At 42.1% G+C, this 26,995-nt stretch overlaps 1 protein-coding gene across 1 annotated transcript in view; it reads left to right on the top strand.

Annotated features, from left to right (window-relative positions):
• Positions 1 to 26,995, top strand: part of DNAH11 (dynein axonemal heavy chain 11) — a 285,994-nt gene that overhangs the window by 35,621 nt on the left and 223,378 nt on the right. The window contains exons 9-18 of the mRNA XM_048838362.2: positions 9,752 to 9,868; positions 16,105 to 16,242; positions 16,358 to 16,482; positions 18,506 to 18,701; positions 19,263 to 19,367; positions 19,892 to 20,287; positions 21,720 to 22,052; positions 23,515 to 23,769; positions 24,705 to 24,874; positions 26,255 to 26,477. Coding sequence (XP_048694319.2) covers positions 9,752 to 9,868; positions 16,105 to 16,242; positions 16,358 to 16,482; positions 18,506 to 18,701; positions 19,263 to 19,367; positions 19,892 to 20,287; positions 21,720 to 22,052; positions 23,515 to 23,769; positions 24,705 to 24,874; positions 26,255 to 26,477 — 2,058 coding nt within the window. The remainder of the gene's footprint in view (positions 1 to 9,751; positions 9,869 to 16,104; positions 16,243 to 16,357; positions 16,483 to 18,505; positions 18,702 to 19,262; positions 19,368 to 19,891; positions 20,288 to 21,719; positions 22,053 to 23,514; positions 23,770 to 24,704; positions 24,875 to 26,254; positions 26,478 to 26,995) is intronic.

Genomic DNA, 26,995 nt, shown 5'->3' with positions numbered 1-26,995 from the left:
TTAAACTAGCCCATGGGAGATGCTGATGAGAGAGTTGTGTATCTTAAGCCCCACCCCCTCACGCTACTAGGTGCCTAACTCCAGGCGGGTACCTATCTTTCCTAGCAATCCACAGGCAGCAGCTCTTCTCCTGGAGTCAGGTGGTTTAGAGGCCTAAGTCATTCGCTCCACACAAAATGGGCGTTGGCAGAGGAGGAGGTGGTGATGGTGCTGCCGCCACCCACCTTATGACTTTTAGGCCAATGATTAGAACACTCAGAGAGATTTGGAAGACCCAGGTACAATTCTCACATCTCTGCCCAGGGGAGAGGGGGGAGAGAAATTATTTGAACATGGGGTGTCACCGACCTCTCAGGAGAATGAATTATGGGATAGTCTGATGCAGGGCTCCCTCAATTCTCTTGTTGAAATTGTTCCACTGTGTATAAATACTTAACTAGCCATTGGGCCAGAGAAAAAGAGAGACTGAGAATGACTCTATAATCCTGTGGTTAGGGCACCAACCTGGGAGATGGGCATGGGCGGCAAGTATAATAGGACAGGGGAGGCAGACTCCCCTGGGGCCATCAGACCTGTGGTTGCAGGGTTTTGGGGAGCAGTTTTTGATTTATTATGCCCCATGTAGGTTCCAGCGTGGCTGAGGAGGCGGTATGTGCTATTCAGCTTCCTGGGTGAATCAGTAATCTCCTTAGGCTCCAGGGAGATTACTGATGAACCCAGGAAGCTGAATAGCACATACTGCCTCCTCAGCTGCCCCAGAACCTGTATGGGGCATATCAGAAGCTTCTTCTGGACCTGAAATGCTTTTTCCTGGATGGCTTGGGGTCTGAGGAGGGGAGGTGCGGTGCAGCTGCAACTGGCCTGGGACTCCTCCAGCCAAGTGTTCGGGGCTCTGGCTGTAGGGGGAGGGGGAAGATGGTCTCAGGGCTTTGGCCGTGGGGGGCATGTAGGTGGAAGTGGTGGAGCCGGGGCTAGCCTCCCCGGAGGGGGGCTCCACCCGCTGCCCATGGAGATGGGACACCCTGGGTCCAGTTCCCCTGCTCCAGTGACTCTTTATCCATAGTGGCACAGGTTCAATGAGAGAGACTGAGGCAGCCCCCCGTCAGAATCTTCCATGGTTAAATGGTTAGAGCACTCTTCTGAGTCATGTGGGAGAACCCTGTTCAAATCCTTTCCCCAGCTCAGGTAGAGAGGGGAATTGAACCTGGTCTCCCACATCCCAGCTGAGCGCTCTAACCACTGAGGTAAAAGTGATAAGCTGGGCGGGGGCGTGGTATCACTGCTGCCCCTACAAGATTTTTTAATGGGACCCAATCCAGTAGGTGGCCTCTGAACACACTTATTAAATCAGGCCCTATTGGTGAGTTAGGCGCTCCCCTGCCTGTCTTCCCCTGGTTCCTGGATTGCGCTGTGGCTTAATGGGAGATAGGCATTGAGATGCCTAGAGTGAGGCAGCAGTGTACATGCCCAAAAATAAAAACTTAGGTGCCCAGGGAACTTTTACCCTGAAAACTTAAGCACTGAGTGAGTTTAGGCACCTACAGGGTTAAGTGGCCGCTGACTGGGGACTGTGTGGATCTCAGTAGTGTCTAAGTACCTTAGTGTATCAGAGCCTTTGTCAGTTTGATACAAATTGATAGATTCTGATTGCATGGTTCCACTCTGACCAAATGGCATTATGAGTTTCCATGTTTCTCTCTCCATGAAGCCAAATCAAGTGGGAAATCCTGGCCTTACTGAAGTCAATGGAAGTTTTACCATTGACTTCAATAGGGCCAGGATTTCACCACAAGTGTTATTAGTTTACAAGTTAAGAGGTTTTCTAACACCACCTCTGCAAACTCTACTTGCATTCTGAAAGTCAAAATAAGTTTTTCTTTCTCTTGGGTCTTTACCAATAATAAAAATTCTGCATGCCCAAATTATAACCTAGCTACATTTGTGTAACTCCTCTGTCTTCAGATTATGGCCATCATGACATCTGTTGCAACCCACTGCCTTCATTGTGTTTGCAGAGGTGCAAATGATTGGAATTTAGGTTTCCTTTATCCTCCTTAAAAAGAAAAGGAGTACTTGTGGCACCTTAGAGACTAACCAATTTATTTGAGCATGAGCTTTCGTGAGCTACAGCTCACTTCATCGGATGCATACCGTGGAAACTGCAGCAGACTTTATATATACACAGAGAATATGAAACAATACCTCCTCCCACCCCACTGTCCTGCTGGTAATAGCTTATCTAAAGTGATCATCAGGTTGGGCCATTTCCAGCACAAATCCAGGTTTTCTCACCCTCCACCCCCCACACAAATTCACTCTCCTGCTGGTGATAGCCCATCCAAAGTGACAACTCTTTACACAATGTGCATGATAATCAAGTTGGGCTATTTCCTGCACAAATTCAGGTTTTTCACATCCCCCCCACCCCCATACACACACAAACTCACTCTCCTGCTGGTAATAGCTCATCCAAACTGACCACTCTCCAAGTTTAAATCCAAGTTAAACCAGAACATCTGGGGGGGGGGTAGGAAAAAACAAGAGGAAATAGGCTACCTTGCATAATGACTTAGCCACTCCCAGTCTCTATTTAAGCCTAAATTAATAGTATCCAATTTGCAAATGAATTCCAATTCAGCAGTTTCTTGCTGGAGTCTGGATTTGAAGTTTTTTTGTTTTAAGATAGCGACCTTCATGTCTGTGATTGCGTGACCAGAGAGATTGAAGTGTTCTCCGACTGGTTTATGAATGTTATAATTCTTGACATCTGATTTGTGTCCATTTATTCTTTTACGTAGAGACTGTCCAGTTTGACCAATGTACATGGCAGAGGGGCATTGCTGGCCATGCGGTTGTATCGCAGAGCTTGGCTGTAGACGATGGATCGTGTGGTGTGGTCAGAGTGAAAGCTGGAGGCATGCAGGTAGGAATAGCACCCTATACCGGAAACCTACTGACCGCTATTCCTACCTGCATGCCTCCAGCTTTCACCCTGACCACACCACACAATCCATCGTCTTATCCTTGCAACAAAGCCCGTTGCCAATTGTGCCCACATATCTATTCAGGGGACACCATCACAGGGCCTAATAACATCAGCCACACTATCAGAGGCTCGTTCACCTGCACATCCACCAATGTGATATATGCCATCATGTGCCAGCAATGCCCCTCTGCCATGTACATTGGTCAAACTGGACAGTCTCTACGTAAAAGAATAAATGGACGCAAATCAGATGTCAAGAATTATAACATTCATAAACCAGTCGGAGAACACTTCAATCTCTCTGGTCACGCAATCACAGACATGAAGGTCGCTATCTTAAAACAAAAAAACTTCAAATCCAGACTCCAGCGAGAAACTGCTGAATTGGAATTCATTTGCAAATTGGATACTGTTAATTTAGGCTTAAATAGAGACTGGGAGTGGCTAAGTCATTATGCAAGGTAGCCTATTTCCTCTTGTTTTTTCCTACCCCCCCCCCAGATGTTCTGGTTTAACTTGGATTTAAACTTGGAGAGTGGTCAGTTTGGATGAGCTATTACCAGCAGGAGAGTGAGTTTGTGTGTGTATGGGGGTGGGGGGGATGTGAGAGAACCTGGATTTGTGCAGGAAATAGCCCAACTTGATTATCATGCACATTGTGTAAAGAGTTGTCACTTTGGATGGGCTATCACCAGCAGGAGAGTGAATTTGTGTGGGGGGGTGGAGGGTGAGAAAACCTGGATTTGTGCTGGAAATGGCCCAACCTGATGATCACTTTAGATAAGCTGTTACCAGCAGGACAGTGGGGTGGGAGGAGGTATTGTTTCATATTCTCTGTGTATATATAAAGTCTGCTGCAGTTTCCACGGTATGCATCCGATGAAGTGAGCTGTAGCTCACGAAAGCTCATGCTCAAATAAATTGGTTAGTCTCTAAGGTGCCACCAGTGCTCCTTTTCTTTTTGCAAATACAGACTAACAGGGCTGTTCCTCTTTATCCTCCTTGTGGGTGCTGCAGGGCTTTCAGCAGTAGAGCTCACTTGTTAATTATTTTTGTCACTAAAGTAAGCAGCTAGAACTCTGAATGCACGCAGGGAGCACATCTTTTGGGTAAGGAGATGCCCTTTTTACAGACACTGTTTAGAACGGAACCAAATATTAAGATTATGCAAATGAATTTCATGTATGTATTTATTTATTAATAGAGTATGGAAGAAAATGAGGTACTACGAAGCATGATTTTTGCAAATATTTGAAATATTTTAGGGTTTTTTTATTGTAAAAGAAATGCAAAAATCATGCAAGTATAATCTGAAATTTATTAGGTTTTATTTTTCTAGCTTTTTTACTATATTAACATTCATAAGGCGAAAGCCTGAGTCTACTGAAATCAATGGAAGTTTTGCCATTGACTTCAGCAGGATCAGGATTTCATCTGTAGTATGTATATTGCAAAATATACTGTTTATAAGAATAATGAAATCATTCTTACTAAACTTCAACTTAAATCTGATCGGGCTAAAATTCTGGCAAAATATTAGGACCAGATTCTAGCCCCATTAAGGCTACTTTGCACTGCATGAAAGCCTTAAAGCCATTCTAGAAAAAAAAGCTGGTTGTTATGACTCTCTCCTAGGCCTAAGGGATGGTGATTTGAGAGAGCATGGGCATGGCTGGAACACTGCTGTGTTCTGACAATCCTTTGTATCCCCAGCCTGGTACAGAGCCCCTGACTCCAGTCTGTATGCAGTTTGCACTATCTAACCTTCAACTTGTATTCCCCTACCCCTTTAAAAATATTTATTGAATACTCCCTGTATTAACAGGTATAAGAAATGTGATTAAACATTGAAGCTTCTTTTATAAAGGTTCTAAACCTTAATTAAAATACAGCTATTGTCACTTCTCACAAAATGGAGATTGCAAGTTGTTATAAGTTAATCAGTTGTTAAGGCATTGATTCCTTATTTAGTGACTATGCAAAGGCAGCATTCACAGTGTACCTCAAACACTCATTCTATATTTAAAGCCTATTGACTTTTCAGCTTAGTGCCAACTCAAGCGTATTCAAAAAGTATTAACTTTCTTTTTTTATGGTGAGCGTTCTTACTTTTGTAGGCAGCCTTAGTGTTGACTGAAGAGACAAAAAAGTGAGACCAAGCAGCAATTAGCTGTAATGTTTTTCTTGTCATCACTAAAACATTACTTTTATTCAGGTTTTCAGGAAATGTTTGCCTTTGGGTTTTGTAACGCTAACAAGAAGCTTTAATAAATAATAGCTGTCAGGGTAAACCTAATGTGTGTGCAGAAGCTTCAAAATTCATACTATTCATTGCACAATATATGAGCTATGTCAAGCTATTTCCTCACAAATGTTCTACATGCATCTCAATACACAGCATATTCCACATGGTTAGTTAATACAGTATATAAATTATTGGAAATCCAAAAACTTCTTCAAATGATCAGTTTTGTTGACATGATTCTGTTCTCAATCAAGAGCAAAGAAAATCTTTGTTCTTGGAGCACAAATCTAGGCTACTTAATCTGATATAGGAATATGCCACATCTCCTTGGTAGAAACATATTTGAGTTTCTCTAATTGTCTAGATGTGGGATAATACATATAGTTCTCTTCCCCCATTTGTTTTCATCTCATTTGATTGTTGTGTGTTAAGACTATTTTCTATGTAGTATTTTTGGAGATTATAAAGAAAACTAAAAAGACAAGAAATGATTTAAAACTTCTTTTTCGGAAGATGTCTGATTTTATTTAGCTGTCTATCTTGTGCACTGTCCCTTACCTTTTCTTATCCTTATTGCTTTACTTCCAGCAGCCATCAAAGATGCATTGCTGGACTTACACTTTCAGTGACCCTAGATAGCCAACGTTTGGCTTAATTTAATTAGTTAAATTAATTTGTGTAAATCAATTTGTAAATGTGTAAATCAATATTTTTAAATGTGTAAAAAAAATATACAACAAATGTAATTTTTATTGCACTATGACCATACGGGAAGCTGCGCGTGACAGAGAAAATCTTGCTAAAAAGATATTGACACTCCTGTCTCTGGGTTTCCATTCAGTTATAGCATGAGCAGACATTAAGGCTCTTTTTCCTGTCCTATGGTACCTTACAAAAGGTACCCAACTTGGAACATACTTAGGCACTATCATTGTGCAAATTAGTCTTTTGAGTCTGACAAGAACCATAGTAATTTTAGTTTTAAAAAACGGTGCTAGTGACAGTGCATTTGCCTAGGGTTTTTTATTTTTTATTTATGATTGTGAGGTCAGTCTGCATAACTAGCCAGCCATAGATGAGGGCAAGCAATGGGGCTGCCTGCGGTGCTATAAGCTGCTAGAGCCTACTACTGGAATTTGGAGTGTTTGCCCCCAGTTGCTTGTTTTTAGTAGGTGCCAAGTTCTGCTTTGCTCAAGGCTAAGTTACACCAAAGGTCTGACAGATTGGCTTCTCAAAACTGGTATCACAGTCACATAGGGCCTCATCCTGCATCAGTGACGTTGATAGGAACTTTGCCATTGACTTCAGTGGGAGCAGGCCCATAGTGACTTATTTTGTTGTAATAAAATCAAGAGGAAATATCTGCTTGGAGGGTGAGGTACATAGTGGAAAGAGAATCCTGTGCATGAACTCTTCTCCATGGGAGACACTCACACTTGTTCTTTAGCCAGCTGTGTTTTCAGCTGAATTACTTAGCCAGATGGGGAGTCCAAACCTACAAACAGTGCTCTGTGTAGAAAGAGCCTCAAGATATTAACCTAAACTTGAGCAATAATTAGTTAACTGTTATCTTTTAAATATTAAGGGAGTATTGTATTATAGAAAGCTCTCCTGTAGAAAACAACAGTTATTCTGTTGCCTAATATACAGTAGCTGCTGAGTCTCTGGTTATCTTAATTAAACATATAGTATCTTTGACTCTAACTCATTGCTTACTTAGTTGATTTGAAAGTTAGTGTATTTGAGTGGAAGTTTGATGCCCATATATCTCACTTTCTGATAACAAGTAAAGAGATAAGTTAGGCTTGTTAAAACTTGTTGGGAACCTCTGTTTGACTGAAGGGCTAATGGCGTAGGAATGAAAGTAAGGAGTAATGTTAGTTGGCACACATTCAAGAAGAAAGTAGACATTTCTCTCCTTACCACACCTGCCCAACAAAATATTATAGAACAGCTCGGTTTTCTTTTCAAATTTTTGTGCCATACATCCATGTATTTGGCTTACAATAACATCACAAGTCAGTACAAATAATGCAATTATTAACTTTTAATCCAATTTGATTTATACTGGGATTTCTTCACAAGAACTTAAAAGGATGCTGTCAAAATGTCAGAGAGAAAATTTTACTTTATTTATTTCTATGCCTTTAAAAAGTGCCTATCCAATAGTCCCTTGTACCGGCACATCAGTTTAAATATTACTTACAATATTTATAATAGAGACAGCCAGTCCAATCTACCTAGCTCCATATAGTTAGAGCACCAGAATAATCAAACAAATCCCCCATTCCCTCTCACATCCACCAAATGACCTGGAAGAGGGATGGGCTTTACATAATGCTTTGACATTAACAAATTAAGGTTACTTCAAACTGAGGTTGGTGGTGGAGTAAGGGGGTTAATTCAAAATTTGAGAGCAACTCAAGCAAAATGTCCTGCCAGTAGCTCCTTCTTACCAGAGGGCTCTATCCTGAATGCCTCTGCTGGTCACAAGGGTAGAAGTACACCATGGAGTGAGAACCTGTCTTTCAAGTAAGCAGGTCCCAGTCCCTTGAATAGACTTTGTCAGATGCACTACTGTTACTTGTGAAAATTTCCTTCACATGTGCTTTAGAGTCCACCCTGTGGTGGAAAGAGAGAATGTTCATTTAACTGTGGCCTTTTTGTGACCTTTTTTTTTTTTTAAGCAAAGAATACATCTTTGTAAAATAGAGACTAGAAAAGCTTTTCTGAAAGCTTTTTACAAGTACATAATCAACGTGGTTATCTCCAGTTTGTCGAGAGTGTGACTAAAATGAAAAGTCTTGGGAACCGTTTGGCTGATGTGCAAATCTCCAGATTCAAATTTAGGATCCTTTGAGGCTTTTGCTGGGTTCATATGGAGATACATATACCAGATGCTATAGTGTACATTTCTGTAATTTGTGTGTTTGCCACTATTTTCAGTGGACAGCATTATATCTGGTTTATCTGGGGAACAGCTATTATGCTTATGGAACACATTCACAATAACATATGTAAAACAATGGAATTCATATCTTCATAACTTGAAATTTCCATCTTTTTCCCTAAAAAAGAAGAGATCCTGGGTGATACCCCTTAATAAGCCAACCACACGTGGTCAAAAGATCCCACATTGCAGCAGTCCTTGAATTAAAGAAGGGTTGATGCTGCCCCCACTAGAGACTTCAATGTTGATCAGAATTTACCCAGGCCCCAATCATTGAAGGTATTTAGGCTCCGAACTTCCACTGAAGTCAATGGATCTGGGCCCCAGTGATTAATCTCTGTTAGATATGTTGTTTGGAAGCATTTTCAGATTCTCATTCCCATATGAGTTAAGCATGCTGCCTTCACTGCACTTAATATCTCCCAGCATACATCCCTCAGTGTCAAAAATATAGATTGTAATTTATTTGGCCTCTTTTTTTTTTTTTCCTTTCCTCCCTCTTCCCAGGTTCTGATTGCCATAATTTTTGTCATCAAGTTTTCTACATGCCTTAGTGTTATTTATTGATGTTTCCATCCCATTTTTCTGCAGAACTGTTCTGTGAGTCTGGTCCTCTGTGAACCTGTTCCAGATGGATATAAACCAGGGGTGGGCAAACTGCGGCCTGTAAGCCAGATCTGGCCCACCAGCCATTTTAAGCTGGCTCTTGAACTCCTGCTGGGGAGTGGGGTCTGAGGCTTGTCCCGCTCCGGCGCGCCAGCTGGGGAGCAGAGTCAGGGGCCGCTTCACACGGCTCTCGGAAGCAGCGGCGTGGCCCCCCTCTGGCTCCTACGCGCTCCAATGGCCCTCTACGGTGCTCCAATGAGAGCTGCAGATGGGGCAGCATGCAGAGCCGCCTGGCCACACCTCTGCGTAGGAGCCAAAGAAGGGACATGCCACTGCTTCCAGGAGCTGCTTGAGGTAAGCGTCACCTGGAGCCAGCACCCCTGAGCCTTTCCCCATGCGCCAGCCCTGATCCCCCCCCGTCCTGCCCTCCTAACCCCACGATCCCAGTCCGGAGCACCCTCCTTCACCCCAAACCTGTCATCCCCAGCACCACCCCGAGCCCGCACCCTCAGCTGGAGCCCTCAACCCCCATCACCTCAGCCCAGAGCCCCCTTCCACATCCTGGACTCCTAATTTCTGACCCCACGCCAGAGCCCGCACCCCAAACCAGAGTCCTTACCTCCTCCTGCACCCCAACTCCAATTTTGTGAGCATTCATGGCCCGCCATACAGTTTCTATTCTCAGATGTGGCCCTTGGGCCAAAAAGTTTGTCCACCCCAGTATAAACAAACACACACATTTTATTTTAAATTCCTTTTCCATTTAAGAAGCGAGCAAACATTAAGACAACGTGGTTGGTTCCAAGGATCTCAATAAATCAAATCACTGATAGCTTAAGTCTGTTTTGGAATCTTTATTGGTCTTTTTCTGGAAAGAGTTGTGATAGTTGTACTTCTTTTTAGTAGATTAAAAAATTCTTATAATACAAATTAAAATTTGGATTTAAAAAAATATATTTTACAGGAATTTGAAGATCACTATGTTGAGTTTAAAGCAAAAATCCTGGATTTTGACAGACGTCTTGGGTCAATCCTTTGTGTAGGATTTCTTGACTGTTCTGGTTTAGAATCAGCATTCAAGGTCAGTTCTGAACGAACATAACTATAAATCAGTTCTTTGTTTAAAAGTCACCATGGTGCTAGATAATAGAGTTGAATATTTTTGACTTTTAATCCAGATGAAATATTACTGAGTCATATAAGTGGCTCAGTAATCACAAATACTAGATATAAAGTATTATAATAATACGTTCTTGAGTGCAATTCATCTTTAGGAGGTTATTCTAGGACATCTCTAATCAAGTTGAAAGTTGGAGACTAAGGACAGTCAGCTCCTGTAGAAGTCAGCTGGAGTTTGTGAATGACTTCAGTGTGAGCAGGATCAGCCCTAATATTTTTAATACTACAGACATTTTAAATAAAGTTATGAATGCAAGTCCCTTCCAGACATTGAACCACTGTTAAGGCCTGATCCAAAGTCCATTAAAGTCAATGGAAAGGTCCCCATTTCAATGGGCTCTGGATCAGGCTTTTGTCCCCCTAGTCCAAAAAGCACTTAAGTGTTTTATTTTTAAGTATATGAGTAGTTCCATTGGGCTCAATCCGGCAAGGTGCTGAGTGCCTCCTGACCTGAGGCAAAGGTGATGTACTGGGGAGGGGGCATGCAGGATCACATGCCTCCCCAGATTTCTGCCTTCCATTTCCAGCACTGGCAGGGCGGAGCCACTGCAGTGCAGGGGGCTCAGCAGGGTTCCGGGGATCTCCATGGAGGGACTATCCATGCCAGGCCATTGGAGCAGGTGGTGGCAGCAAGAGGGACAGGGTTGTTGCCTGCACCCAGAAGTGGGAGCCAGGCTGGGGGGGAACCAGCAGATCCCATCCCTACCTTCCCTGAACCAGCCATGGGTGCTGGGCTCCACAGGGGCTTCAGTGAATGGAGAAGCCTAGAGGATGGAGAAGCCCTGCACACCTTGGGGCCAAAGCACAGGCCTACCAGGGCAGCAGTGAAGAGGGCTTGAAGCCATTGCCTGGGGGACTGCTGCAAAGCCTGTGAGTTTGGGGCAGGAATGGGCTGGAAATCGCTTCTCCCTGCTCCACTCCAGCACTTACCTGAGGAGCAAAGAGGTTCCCCTGTGCCTGCGCTGCATGGGGATCCGGGAAGCTTTAGCACATGCAGGGCTCAGCTCCTTTTGGGCTGTGCTGGAGGGCTTTCCTGGGGCCCTGGCCCAGCCAGAGGTGGTGAGGGAGGAAGGAGCCTGCTGGGCAGGCTGCATGTGTGCTGAGCGCTCCTTCCAGGGGCTGGTTCTCTGCACAGTGCTGGGAGCAGCAGGTGCTCCACCGGGGGTATATGGAGCAGCAGCACGGGTTGGGGGCTGAAAGGGCAAAGCAGGGAGGGGACAGTGAGAGGGGAGGCAGAGAGAGAAGGAGAGCATGCAAAGGGCCGATGGTGGGCAGCAGAGGCGACGTGTGGGGTGGTGAGGAGCCTCCCAGAACCTTTAAATTGTGCCCCCCTCTCTTTCAACGGTTACCTGTCGTCTCTGCCTGAGTGAGAGTTTGGATCATCTAGCACTTCCCAGAAGCCCTCAGCCCCTTGTGGAAGGGCACTCATAGAAAATTACTTTTCTCATTGTTTATAATGTTTTGTGAAGTAATCTTTTCTGGTATTCATATATATAAGTACTTTTTTAAAACATACCCACTATGCTTAGCTTATTTATCTGTTTTTTGTGGCAGTAGATTTTCTGTGAATGTCATGTTTAGTACTATAGGTGGAAATTCGCAAGCTCCCAATTAATGTTTTGTGTGTTCTGTGCATTGCATGCAGAGGGTGAAAGCGAAATAATCCCAAATGAAAAATAGTTCTATGATTTTTTCACTTTGTCACTAAAACCTGCTGCTTTATCCAGCCTTTGAAGAACTATTTGTTTGCCTTTGGATTTTGTAATGTTAAACATAAGGTACGGAAAACAATAACTGTCAGGACAAAGTCAATACTGTGATTTGTTAGTCAGGTAGTAGCTATACACCATGTAGATTACATTCAAATTGTGTCAAGGTAGGTCTTGTAAACTGTTTAATAATGCACAGTGTGTCTAGGACAATTGTAGTTAATATTCAACTAAATAATTTGAAGTGCATTTTTCTTATGTTGCCACCTTGGATGCAGTTGAATGTATGCTTTGTTGTAATTCTTTCTCTCCTTTTTAAAGTTATGCTATTTCTTGCAGTGAATTTGGATGCGCTGAGCAGGGTTAAGACGCAAGGTAGTTTTAAAAATTCAGTTAATGCGTAATTTATGGACTTCAGATCTGTTTAACCTTTAAATACTCCAGGCATAGCATATGCCATGAAAACTGAATCTCATACATTCTTCATAGAATGTAGCTGTTTTTCCTGCTTCTGGATTGTCAAATAGTAGACTTTGTTTTAGAAAGGCATTCACCTACATAAAAACAGCCATACTGGGTCAGAACAAAGGTCCATCAAGCCCAGTATCCTGTCTTCCGACAGTGGCCAATGCGAGGTACTTGAGAGGGCGTGAACAGAACAGGTAATCATCAAGTGATCCATCCCCTGTCACTGATTCCTAGCTTCTGGCAAAACTGAGGCTAGGGACACCATCTCTGCCCATCCTGGCTAATAGCCATTGGTGGACCTATCCTCCATGAACTTATCTAGTTCTTTTTGAACCGTTATAGTTTTGGCCTTCACAACATCCTCTGGCAAGGAGTTCTACAGGTTGACTATGCCTGGTGTGAAGAAGTATTTCCTTTTGTTTGTTTTAAACCTGCTGCCTATTAATTTCATTTGGTGACCTCTAGTTCTTGTGTTATGAGGAGTAAATAACACCTCCTTATTTACTTTCTCCACACTAGTTGTGAATTTATAGACCTTTATCATATCCCCCCTTAGTCATCTCTTTTTCAGGCTGAAAAGTCCCAGTCTTTTTAATCTTTCCTCATGCAGAAGCTGTTCCATATCCCTAATAATTTTTGTTGCTCTTTTCTGTATCTTTTCCAATTCAATATATCTTTTTTTTGAGATGAGGCGACCACATCTGCTCGCAGTATTCAAGATGTGGGTGTACCATGGATTTATATAGAGGCAATATGATATTTTCTGTCTAATTATCTATCCCTTTCTTGATGATTCTCAACATTCTGTGAGCATTTTTGACTGCTGCTGCACAGTGAGTGGATGTTTTCAGAGAACCATCCACCATGACTCCAAGATCTGTTTCTTGAGTGGTAACAGTTAATTTAGACCCCATCTTTTTATATGTATAGTTGGGATTGGGATGTTAATCTATGTGCCTTTATCAACAATTAATTTCATCTGTCATTTTGTTGCCGAGTCACCCAGTTTTGTGAGATCCCTTTGTAACTCTTCGCAGTCTGCTTTGGACTTACGAAACTACTCAATTTAGTTGTCTGCAAATTTTCGTCTGCAAATTTTGCCACCTCACTGTTTTTATCCCCTTTTCCAGATCATTTATGAATATGTTGAATAGTACTTGTCCCAGTACAGACCCCTGGGGGACACTACTATTTACCTCTCTCCATTCTGAAAACTAGCCATTTATTTCTACCCTTTCTTTCCTATCTTTTAACCAGTTACCAATCCATGAGAGGACCTTCCCTCTTATCTCATGACAGCTTACTTTGCTTAAGAACCTTTGATGAGGGACCTTGTGAAGGGGTTTCTGAAAATCTAGGTACACTATATCCACTGGATCACTTTTGTCAACATGATTGTTGATCTCCTGAAAGAATTCTAGTAGGTTGGTGAGGCATGATTTCCTCGTGTTGATTCGTCCCCAACAAATCATGTTCATCAATGTGTCTGATCATTCTGATTTTTAATGTAATTTCAACCAGTTTGCCCGATACTGAAGTTAGGCATACCCACTTGTAATTGCCAAGATCATCTCTGGAGCCTTTTTAAAAAATTGGCATCACATTAGCTATCCTCCAGTCATCTGGTACAGAAACTGATTTAAATGATAGGTTACATACCACAGTTAGTAGTTCTGAAGAAACTCAAATGTGAAATTGAAGAACTCTTGTGTGAATACCATCTGGCCTTGGTAACTTATTACTGTTTAGTTCTGGGGTGGGCAAACTACGGCCTGCAAGCTGGGTCTGGCCCATCTGCCATTTTAATCCGGCCCTTGAGCTCCCGCTGGGGAGCAGGGTCGGGGGCCACTCTATGCGGCTCCCGGAAGCAGTGGCATGGCCTCCCTCTGGCTCCTATGCGTAGGGGCAGCCAAGGGGCTCTGCTCTGTATGCTGCCCCTGCCCCAAGCACTGCCCCTGCATCTCCCATTGGCTGGGAGCCATGGCCTTGGTAACTTATTACTGTTTAGTTCAGGGGTGGGCAAACTACGGCCTGCAGGCTGGGTCTGGCCCATCTGCCATTTTAATCCGGCCCTTGAGCTCCCGCTGGGGAGCAGGGTCGGGGGCCACTCCATGCGGCATCTGGAAGCAGTGGCATGGCCTCTCTCTGGCTCCTATGCGTAGGGGCAGCCAAGGGGCTCTGCTCTGTATGCTGCCCCTGCAGCACCCATTGGCTGGGAGCCATGGCCAATGGGAGCTGCAGGGGCGGTGCCTGCAGATAGGCCAGTGTGCAGAGCCGCCTGGCCATGTCTCCACATAGGAGCTAGAGAAGGGACATGCCCAGTGCCGCCCAGAGGATTCAGAGGTCATGGGGCAAAGCAATTTCGGGGGCCCCTTCCATAAAAAAATGTTGCAATACTGTAGTATATTTCCCCAGGGCCTGGACAAATTGCCCCACTTGCCCCCCCTCTGGGTGGCTCTGGACATGCCACTGCTTCCAGGAGCTGCTTGAGGTAAGCGCCGCCCAGACCCTGCACCCCTGAGCCTCCCCCGGCACCCCAACCCCCTGCCCCAGCACTGATCCCCCTCCCACCCTCCAACCCCTTGATCTCAGCCTGGAGCACCCTCCTGCACCCCTCATCCCCAGCCCCACCCCAGAGCCCGCACTCCCAATCGGTGCCTGCACCCCTTCCCGCACCCCAACCCCCTGCCCCAGCTCTGATACCCCCTCCCACCTTCCAAATCCCTTGGTCCCAGCCTGGAGTACCCTCCTACACCCCAAATTCCTCAGCCCCACCCCAGAGCCTGCACCCCCGCCCAGAGTCCCCTCCCACACCCTGAACTCCTCATTTCTGGCACCACCCCGGATCCGGCACCCCCAACCAGAGCCTGTATCCCAACCCCAATTTTGTGAGCATTCATGGCCCACCCTACGATTTGTATTCCCAGATGTGGCCCTTGGGCCAAAAAGTTTGCCCACCCCAGGTTAGTTTATCAATTCGTTCCAAAAACTCCTGTAATGACACCTCAATCTGGGACCGTTCCTCAGATTTGTCAACTAAAAAGAATGGCTCAGGTTTGGGACTCTCCCTCACATCCTCAGCCATGAAGACTGATGCAAACAATTCATTTAATTTCTCCGCAAAGGCCTTATTGTCCTTAAGTGTTCCTTTAATATCTCAATCGTCCAGTGGCTCCACTGGTTGTTTAGCAGGCTTCCTGCTTCTGATATACTTAAATTTTTTTTTTTTTTTTGCTATTTCTTTTGAGTCTTTGGCTAGCTGTTCTTCAAATTCTTTTTTGGCCTTCCTACTTATATTTTTACACTTCAGTTGCCAGAGTTTATGTTCCTTTCTATTTTCCTCAGTAGGATTTAACTTCCACTTTTTAAAGAGTGCCTTTTTGCCTCTCACTGCTTCTTTTACTTTGTTGTTTAGCCACGATGGCACTTCGTTGGTTCTCTTACTATGTATTTTTAAAATTTTGGGATGTACATTTAATTTGAGTCTCTATTATGGTGTCTTTCAAAAGTTTCCATGCAGTTTAGTAGGATCACATTAGATCAGGAGACCAGTGTCTCACTGGGAAAGGAGGAAGATCTCTGGACTGTGAGAAAATGGAAGAGAGAAGATCTCAGAAAGATCAGAGCAGTCTGCAGGCTAAGGAAGTTACTTTCCCATCTTCATTTGAATTTGAAAATCCCAGCCCCGTGGTTTTAAGAGACATAAATTAAACATTCACACCAGAAGCCTTTTGCAGTACACTCGTTTAGTACGATTTAATAGCATATTGGCAAACATATAGGGCCAGATTCTCAACTGGTGCAAACTGGGGGTCTAGCTCCATAAAGATTTGGCTCACACGCTTCAGGAATGCTATTTTTGATGTGAGATTTTCAGTGTGAAATAAGACTAAAAAGGTACTTTTAATACAAATTTGAAGTATTATAAATGATGGAATCTGACACTCTTTAATTTTTATAGCTTTTAGCCATCTTTGGCTATTTTCTAGAGAAACCTGTTATCGTGGAGATTTTTAGCCCAAATTACAACATCTTACTGCAAATGTTTGATGAAGAGCTGAACAATTGCAGACAGTTGTATGAAGAGCACATTAGGCAGGTATGTAGCAAAGCAAAAATAAAAGCAATATTTTCCTGGTTTTTATTAGGTGTAGCCAATGAACTCTTAATTCATAATTGCTTGTATACTCATTTTGTTATATTAATGCTTGCAGGTGGAAGAGGGGAATGAAATAATAAACAAAAATATGCCATTTACTTCAGGAAACCTTAAATGGTCCAAAGCACTTCGAGAACGAATACAGACATTCTGGTCAAACTTCTCATATCTGTCTCACCGGTGAGTGTTCACACTCAGTTATTTATGACTGTAGCATTAACAGCCCTAGAACATGGCATTGCCAATTATTGGTGAAAAAGAGTAATTTGTAAGGGTTGTCCATCTCTCTCCCAGGAATCTACCAAATATGCATTGCTTACATAATATGATTTTTCAGATTTGTACATATTGTCTTAAGGTAAAGAGACTTCATGGCTTTAGCAGTTTACTTCATATTATTTTTTCACTGTAATATCAAGATTTGAGAGATGGAGACATTTTGTTATCAGACTGGAATTGACAAGAACTCAAAACATAACTATTGTAAAAAAAAAATAAAAAAAATCTGTATTTGTATATGAAATTTTAATGGCTTCACGTAAAATTTTATTATTTATTTTTATTATAGCGCTTGAGAGCCCCAGTCATGCACCAGGATCTACTTTTAAAGGAGGCATCTAAATTACACTATAATCTTGTGTGCCATTTTAATGTAAATGTTTTTCTATGTGCATAATCTTTGATGTTAAAACAAAAATAGCATGTATATGAAATGTTGGGCACAGTTTTAGAGACTGTATTGTGGCCCCTTTGCAACTGTGGCACTTTTTAGTTTACTTCCTTGTTTGCGCATTAGAATTGTTGATGTCAATACAAGTTGAGGAACAGTTTTAGGGCCTGAATCTGCAAAATGAACCACACATATAGAACTTTTAGCCAGTGCAGCTCTCTTTGCAGGTTTGGGGCCCTCGGTAGTAAGTGCTGATACACACAGAGTGAACTTCTCTTATGGGTATCCTGTACAACCTCAGAATTGCTTTTTAATCTTTGTAAAAAGTGTTGTCTGATGGGTGAATCACAAACAAAACAAAGCTGAGCACATCTTTGCTTTTGAGACAACACTAACTTGTACTCTGTTTAAGCAAAAACTTTATTCTACATGCGTAAAACTTTCAAAAGTGCCTAAATGGGACTTCGGGGTGTTCAGAACCCACACTGGGACTAAGGAACAGACTCTGCCCCACCACACCTGCAGAGCCTACTGCAGCAGGAGCTTTAAAGGGAGCCAGATAGCTCAGAAGGAAGACAGACCAGATAAGAGGGATAGACCTGTCTTGAGAGCTCTCGTGCAACGGCCACAGCAGAAGCCCTTACTGCAAAGAGGGGCCTTAGGAGAGGGTCCAGGGAGGAGACCCAGGAGAGAGGTAGCTGGGAGGTTTCTCTCTTGGGCTAAGGACTGAAAGAAGCATGGGAGATGGAGTCCTGAACTGGGAGCCTGACGGAGTCAGGTGCTAATCAGGGACTGCAGCAGAGTGTGCTAGCCCCCAGGTGGGCAGTTGGGGGGGAGGGGAGGCACAATCCGTGACCTTGGCCCAGTATGTAGCTGGGGCTAGCCTGCAAGGAACGAGGCTATCAGCTGAGCTCAGCTGGGCTGAAGATTCTGTTTTTGCTATTTTCTGTTAGATTTTAAGAACTTCGAGGCCTTGTGGGAGGCAAGTGGTAGGAGTTAGGCGTGGTGCTGCCTAAATGCTAGGCAGCACCATCGGTAAGCCCAGCCCCTGTGACAGGGCTTAAGTCACTTAGGTTGTTTTAAATTTTTGTATCCTATCTCTTCAGTTCCAATATATACTTCTTAATATGAGGCAACACCATGGACGGAGTGTTCCACTAAGAAAAAATATATGTACTTCAATAGCGAAACAGAAACCAGCACTGTTCTGAGATCAGTGTGGGACAGCCTTTTGGAATTATTGGGAAATAGGTACAACCACTGAGGAAGGCGAGGGAGCATGCCCTCTCCCTTCCACACAGCTTTTTTTATTGTCCTCAGTGAGGCTGTTAGGTCTAATGCATTCTCACTTTTGGTCTCTGTTTAACTTTTTATGTGGTTTGGCTGATGAGACCAGAATTAAGAAAATATTTAGAAACAGAGGACATTCTCTAAATTTTTACAATGTCAGAGGTGAGATTTTTGCATCTAAATTTATTTGGCAATGTTATTGTTAATGAATAAAATGGACTGAGTGATTTGTTTCTCTCCCAGAATCCTGGAAGGTCCTGAGATGGCTTCAGTTTATCAGAAATATATAGAGATGTTGAATTTAATTGACCAGTATGAAGAGCAGATCTACTGTGAATGGAAATCTCAGGTGGATGAAGTTTGTCAATTTAATTTAGATCAACCACTAATTAAACGCAATCCTGAAAATGGTCTCCTAAGTGTGAATTTTGACTCTAAGGTACGATATAAAGCATTACAGTTAAATGTGTGTTGTCCAGTGCTCTTTCCCCGTGAGTTAGAAGTGTTGACAGAAATATAAATCAGGAATATTCCTAAAGTGAAATTAATATTTCAGTATATGATTAAATCATAATGCTTGGGGAAAGTGCCTTTGTTTTATGCTACAGTTCCTATGATTGTTTATATTATTGTCTTAGTTTTTCAGTTGGAAAATATGGTTGCCCTGTGCCAGCACTGGAGAGAATTTTCACCTTCAGAAATAAAGAAGGTGGTTGTAGTATTGAATGCTTTCTCTAGAGACAGCTGGAGGATAATAATAATAGTTGGCAGTTACCGTACAGTATATAGCACTTTTAGATTGCTAAACCCTGCCCGACCTCACCCTCACTCTCCTGGATCTAATTGAAAGAGGATCTATTCTATAGAGGTTCTTAAAACATGCTCAGCACCCGTAGTATCTGAGCACCTTACTATCTGAGGTTACACATAGAATTAAACAAAAACCACATCTTCTGAAAGGAGACTTAAAAACAAAATAATACTGCTTTGTTTCTTATAGCTAGTGGCTTTGTTGAGAGAGGTGACATATCTCCTGATGTTGAATCGATCTGATATTCCAGATTCTGCGTTAGCAATATATGAGAAAAGGAAAAATTTTGCTAAGGTTTGTGTTTTCAGGAAGTATGAAATATATCCTTTTTATTGCAAAATTTTTGGGTGTGTGTCGGTGGGGGTGTGTGTGTGTGTCTGCTCTACTTATTCTTCTGTACAATATCATTGAAATATGCCTTTCTCTTCATAATCTGGGGTTTTGTGTGGAGAACTCTGCAGGAGACCAAATAGATCCTGCAACTGGAAGGAAGGTAATGGGGTTGTAGCACAGTTTGGAATAGTGGCTATAGCATCCACACAGGCAGACCCAGTTCAGGCTGGCAGATCCACTTTAACTGCATAGTTAAAGTGTGGATCTAATAGCTCCTTGACTCATCCAGCTCCATGGTCCCGCATAACCCATTTCATGCTGACCTATTTGGGGCCAGAATGGTTCTCCTTTCTAGTGCACAGGGGTATGGTGGCCCTGCTGAATAGCTGCTTTGCCAACATAAAGAGCCATGTAGGTATTCAAATGGCACTGGGGGCCCTACTTTAGAGGAATTTCACCCTATGAATGTCTTTTTACACCAACAGTATATTGGAAACCTTGAACTCATTGTTCAGTGGTACAACAAACTTAAACAAACTGTTCTGGAGGTTGAATATCCTCTGATTGAAATTGAGCTGAGAGCCATTGATGATCAGTTAAGAGAAGCAGAAGAAGTGTTCACGTGGCAGAAAGAGAATTGCTGGAGATATATTGAACAAGTGAAAGCTACAGTGTATGACTTGGAGCAGAGAGTTCAACAGTCAAAGGAGAATATTAAAACAATTCAGCAGATTATGAATGCATGGGCAGAACACACACTCTTAGCCAGGAAAGATAATAGGAAAGATGCTTTGTTAAGTCTGGAGGATAAAGAAGATAGACTTGCTAAGAAATATAAGTTACTAAAAGAGGATGGCTACAGGATTCATCAGCTTGCTGAGGTAATTTCTGCAATAATCATACATAGTTTTTACATGATCTAATCTTTTTCTAAAAAGCATATTTTGATTATTATTATTAATTATTCATAACCACATTTGTATTGGTATCCTGCAAAGAATGTGTTAAATTAAGGATAAGTGGAGTATATCTAGAGTAGCAAGAAAGGGGTTATATATTTGGTGTTCTATAATCTGCAAATTGTTAGCATTCAGTTAAATTAACTGATGTATACTTGGACTGTTCAAGTATTGAAATAGTTATACAAATTATATAATAGTCCCTTTTAAAATTAACACATTTAAAGACAAATAGGGACAAGATGGAAAAATAATCTTGATACTGACTGAAATTAGCATTGCTTTTTATCTCATTAGATGAGGAATTACTGTCTAGATTGAATTACGGCACAGCCATTGTCTGTTTTGTTACCCTGGGGTGCCCTGTGATAAATTTTTCCTTTGACCTCTACAGGTAAAATCACCTTTGCAACTGGAGCTATACTGTAGTCTATCTTTCAGAGGGCATATTTATAAAATAATTTCTTTCTAAATTTTAAGATTACATGAGTTACGTGCTTAATGAAAAATGCTTAGTGTTTTATTTCCCTGTTATTTATGAAAGCTAAATAAAATGTAAGAACCCCCTCACAAAAATTCCTCAAACATCAGCTGCTGTGCCTCACAACTACCAATAATTTGCAAGAAAGTAATTCTGTATCGAAGTACTGACATGAAAAAAGATTTCCCACCCCAATTCCTTGCATGCCTCGCCCCCTTTTTTGCTCACTTCCTTGAAAATTTTCTGCTTGTCTGTTTTCTGGCACAAATTGTATGTCAGATGAAAGAGAAAATAGACGTTAAATATTTTTTCTTTATCCAATAACTTTTTCTTTTTATGCCATTACTTTGACATCATCTTCTGGTCCATGTGCTAATCTCTGTTTATTGATAGTGGCAAGTAAAGAGTTTGTTTTTATTTAAGAACTAGATCAGATGAGGATTTTTATCTTTTTGAAAAATATTATGTGTAGATAAACCTAATAAGGGCTTACACTGGAGTGCAGAACAAGCAGTAATGTGCTGTAGTAGTGTGCAATGATATTCTTTCAACATGGTGATGCTCCATTGAAATCACAATGTAACATCATAATTCAGGCCCTGAACTGCAATCTGATACATACAGGAACCCTGTCCCTGCACAGAGTTCCACTAACATCAAGGGGCTGCAAACAGGTGCAAGGTCCAACCAGGCAGATCAGATTTTAGGATCAGGGCCATACCTGTTACAATGGGTTTCACTGGAATCTTATTTTGTCCTAGATACTTACCACATAAAATGGTATTGAAGCAGTTAAATATGTTGAATGATGAATCATTTGCACTAGATAATTGTATGATTAAAACATTTTGTAACTTGTTTTTTCTTTCCCAGGAAAACTTAAAGCTCTTCAAAGCAGATTTTTCCTCAGACTCTTGGAAGATTTATATAGAGTACATTGATGACATTATAGCTGATGGTTTCTTTAATACAATAATGCACAATTTAGACTTCTTCTTGAAGAACACAGAGAAAGGTTTGAAGCCTGCTCCATTTTTTCAGGCACAAATGATCCTTAGCGCATCAGAGATCGAATTTAAACCTTCACTTGATAAGGAGGCTGGAGATGGCTTTTATGACCTAGTAGAAGAACTTTTGAGCAATGTTTTCAAAATGTCTGCCCAGGTGAAAAGAGTAGCAGCACACTTGGAAGTAGAAAATTACCAGGTATTTTATACTTTCTCCATATAAATGGGAGTAATAAATCTAATTTAATTTAAAATAAATGTGGATTGCAAAAAATTTGAGCTCCACAATTAATGCATCATTGTGAGGGAGGGACCACAAGCCTCAAAGCTGGGCCCACAGGCAGCGCTCAGGTCACGACCGCTACTCAGCCCCTAGGTATCTGAGTAACTATGGAAAGGTCCAGGGAAGGGCTAGCTTGCAGAGGCCCCTGCCCTCAAAGCTCTCAATCTGGGGAAACATCCAGCTCCCCAATTGGCTAAGGTGTAGTATATAAACCAGGAAGTTGTCCAAGCAATTGGAGGAATTCTTGGCTGGCTGAGACTATGGCCCCCTTCTGCTTACCTGACTCCTGACCCCTGCATTCCTGCCTGTTCCCAGTTCCTGCTTCCCCTCCTGCTCCTGGTTCCTGTCTTCCCATCCAGACTCCTGTTTACTTCTAGTTCCTGCTGTCCTGCCCTACCCCAGACACCTGCCTTACTCTGATGCTGTCTCCAGCTCTGACCCCTGGCCTTGCACCTGATTCTGTCTCCAGCTCTGATCTTTGGTTTGGTATCTGATCCTATCTTTGGCTTTGACCTTCTGCTCCAACCGTTAAGCTTGATTGGCCACACCCTGGTCACTGCAATAATGTGCAAATAGCATCAGATTGTAAATACTAGGTCTTGTAAAAATCAATGGATCTCAGAATACAAACATCAGTGTAACCTCTATGGATTTCAATAAAGTTACTCCTGATTTTTACCCATGTCAGTTGGAAGAGAATCTAGCCCTATATGTCTGTTTTCTATGATATATTAAAAATAAAAAATTGCACACTAGAAAAAAGTTGTCCCTTTAAACAGATTTAAACAAAATATGGAAAAAGAGTTACCTGAAATGTATATTTAAAAATTTGCATGATATTTTTAATAAAACTTATCTTTTTGTTCTTGGTGTGAGATTCAATCTTCCTTGTATGTCCTTCTCAGCCCTGAAGGTCCACAAAGTGACCTTTTCGGTAAACAAAGCTTAATTAGTTGTGGATATGAGAAGGGCAACATCCTCTACCTGGAGATTTGAATTATATTAATTCCCTGAGATGTTCAGCCTCAACTAGCTTGCTGAAGATCTCTCCTCCTCTTTTGAAATGACTGTTTGTGTCAGTACTGTATATGGCATTGTATCCGGAAGTATAGAGAGCTGCCCAGATTGTTTATGGAATCACTGAAATGTAGGGCTGGAAGGAACCTCAAACGTTCAGTCCATTGCACTAAGGCTGGATAAACTATACTTAGACAATCCCTGACAGACGTAGCTTTGCAGTTTTTGGTGGCAGTGGTGATGGGGATTCCTGAGTTTTGCAGCAAGTGTAAAACTAGTTAATGATTTATGTATTAATATTAACCCAATACTTAATATAGTTAGCTTACAGCTGTAAAATAACTACTTTTTTCATACCTAGAGCGATATGGACAACATGTTAGATCTATCTGAGATCAGGCAGGAGATTATGGACAGAGTGGCAGATGTTATCAGGAAAGCCCTGGACTACAGAAATTCTCTGGACACCTACGCTTATCTCTGGGTCGATGACCGGGCTGAGTTTATGAAGCAGTTTCTGCTGTATGGTCATGTTTTAACTTCCGAAGAGAGAGAAGCTCATGCCGATGAGGGAGTGCCTGAACAGCCGCCTACTACTGAGCAGTTTAAACAACAGGTAAGCAAGCAAATAGTCATTTGCAGCTTTAACTTACTTTATATTTGAGTGAGACACGGTAGGTGAGGTAATCTTTTATTGGCCCAGTGTCTATTGGTGGAAAGGACAGGCTTCTGAGCTCCACAGCGTTTTTCAGGGTTGGGGAAGGATATCCGTGTCTGAACTAAATACAAGTTGGGACAGATGAAGCATATGGGGTAAGGCATCTTGTAAGAGGCCACTTGAAATGGAGTGGGTAATAAGGGTTAGATTGCTATGCAAAAGGGTTTTGAAGTGGGCTGCTAAGGGTTAGCAGGCAGTTAGCTGTGTTACAAATTGTTGTAGTGAGTTTAAAACCAGTGTTTCTGAGTCCATAATTTTTAGTGTCTGGCTGCATTATCAATTTAAGTTCCCAGGCTCACCATTTCAAGGTGGTGTTGTGCAGGTTTCCTTTGCGGATGAGTATTGAAAGATCAGATGTGGAGTGATTGTTTTGTGAAAAGTGTTCACCCAAAGCTGACATGATGTTTTTGGCTTTATCATTTTTCCGTGTGAGTTTATTCGAGAGCGTAGTGATTGTCTGGCCTCACCCACATAGTTATTGGAGCATTTGATGCACTGGATGAGGTATATTACATGTTGTAGGCACATGTAGGACCCGTGGCTCTTGAAAGATGTGTTGTGGGGGGGGGTGTTTATCATTGTAGCAGTGGAGATATGTCTGCAAGTTTTGCATCGGTTGTTCTGGCAGGATCTGGTGCTGCTCTGAGTTGGTGTGTCCTGGTCTGTGGGGAGCTTGCTCCTGATGATGAGTTTGGTGAGATTGCAGGGGGTGTTTGAAGGCCAGAAGAGGGAGTTTTGGAAAGGTTTTTTCAGGATGTGGTCCCCATTAAGAATGGGTTATAATTATTTGATGATATGTTTGTGTATGTAATATAATCTTTTATCTGCTGTAGATTGACATCTATGAGAATCTTTACATTCAGATGAGCAAGTTTGAAGACTTCAGAACATTTGAAAGCTGGTTTAAGGTGGATGTGAAACCTTTCAGAATGAGTTTGTTAAACATTATTAAGAAATGGAGCTGGATGTTCAAGGAACATCTTTTGAGATTTGTCATTGACAGGTAAAAATGCACCCTATTTTCAGAATAATTCTAACTTGCTGTTTTCTTCTTAATAGTCATTAATATCTATTAAATAATGTAATATTTCAGCAAACTGAATTTTGCTCTGATTTACAGTCTGTGCAACCTTATTACCTTAAACTTGTTTGTTTATCATAGGATCATAGAATATCAGGGTTGGAAGGGACCTCGGGAGGTCATCTAGTTTAACCCCCTGCTCAAAGCAGGACCAATCCCCAACTAAATCATCCCAGCCAGGGTTTTGTCAAGCCTGACCTTGAAAACCTCAAAGGAAGGAGATTCCACCACCTCCCTAGGTAACCCATTCCAGTGCTTCACCACCCTCCTAGTGAAAAAGTTTTTCCGACATCCAACCTAAACCTCCTCCCCCACTGCAACTTGAGACCATTACTCCTCGTTCTGTCATCTGCTACTACTGAGAACAGTCTAGATCCATCCTCTTTGGAACCCCCTTTCAGGTAGTTGAAAGCAGCTATCAAATCCCGCCCCCCCATTCTTCTCTTCTGCAGATTAAACAATCCCAGTTCCCTCAGCCTCTCCTCATAAATCATGTGCTCCAGCCTCCTAATCATTTTTGTTGCCCTCCACTGGACTCTCTTTCCAATTTTTCCACATCCTTCTTGTAGTGTGGGGCCCAAAACTGGACACACTATTCCAGATGAGGACTCACCAATGTTGAATAGAGGGGAATGATCATGTCCCTCCATCTGCTGGCAATGCCCCTATTTATACAGCCCAAAATGCCATTAGCCTTCGTGGCAACAAGGACACACTGTTGACTCGTATCCAGCTTCTCATCCACTGTAACCCCTAGGTCCTTTTCTGCAGAACTGCTGCCCAGCCACTCTGTCCCTAGTCTGTAGCAGTGCATGGGATTCTTCCGTCCTAAGTCTCTGCACTTGTCCTTGTTGAACCTCATCAGATTTCTTTTGGCCCAATCCTCTAATTTGTCTAGGTCCCTCTGTATCCTGTCCCTATCCTCCAGCGTATCTACCGCTCCTCCCAGTTTGACAGACTGTACATCCAGGCAGAATTTGTGCTGCTAATATGCAATCTTAAAGATGAATGTGTTTAAAATATTTGTGTATAATGGGATAGACTTTTAACAGTGCTTTTTAATTAGGTGTAAACGACCTGACTTTCAAAATTGCTGAGCACTGGCAAATCTCATTGCTGTCAATCTAAGCTGCAGGTGCTCAGCACCTTTAAAAGTCAGGCCAAAACTGTTTTAAGATATTCTGAATGAAAAAGGTAGGTAACCATAATGGAAATTAATTTTAAAGATCATTGTACATTGGATCACATTCATTTAAAAAAAGGTTTTCAGAGTTGAAATCTTATTTTCTTCTCTTTTGATAGTCTGACTGACTTAGAAGAGTTCATAAAAGTGACAGATGCTGGACTCCAAAAAGAAGTGAATGAAAGAGATTATAATGGACTAGTAGAAATCATGGGGCATCTCCTGGCTGTAAGAGACAGACAGGCATCTACTGATGAGCTCTTTGAACCTCTAAAAGAGACTATTACACTGTTGGAAAGCTATGGACAGAAGATGTCAGACCAAGTTTATGTCCAGTTAGAGGTATTGTAAGATTAAAAATAAAAAAGAACACTCCATACTTATGTATGTATATGGCCCCTCACCATTCTATCTGAGCATTTCACAATCATGTAGAAATTTATAATAGCAGTCACTTTCTTCCCAGCCATAGAAAAAGTAGCTCTTATAAAAAATTTTAAATTTATTTGTTTTCTTTGTATGTGAAGACCTTATTGAGGGGAAAACCAAGTCAGAGAACTTTTTGCAATTTAGTTCTGAACAGGATGGGGACCGTAGTCTATTTTTGCCACTTCACACTGTGAGTTCCATAGACTAGGTCCAGCTCCTGTGAAAGTTCTGTCCCCTGCACTTGCAAGCCGCCCCCTAGGAGCGGACTTTTCATGGTTCCAGTGAAATATGGCTATTATGATCACGTATGGAGAAGGAACTTCTCAGGCACCTACGGCCAATCCCATGAAAGACTTGGAATATCAGGACAGAAACCTTGCACTGAACTGTGGACTCTGTGGGGAGTCAGTGGAGTGATGAGCTCATAATGG

This window comes from Caretta caretta, chromosome 2, assembly GCF_965140235.1.
Source record: "Caretta caretta isolate rCarCar2 chromosome 2, rCarCar1.hap1, whole genome shotgun sequence".
Lineage (NCBI taxonomy): Eukaryota > Metazoa > Chordata > Testudines > Cheloniidae > Caretta > Caretta caretta.
The sequence above is the reverse complement of the archived record's forward strand: the minus strand, read 5'-3'. Positions and strand labels throughout refer to the sequence as shown.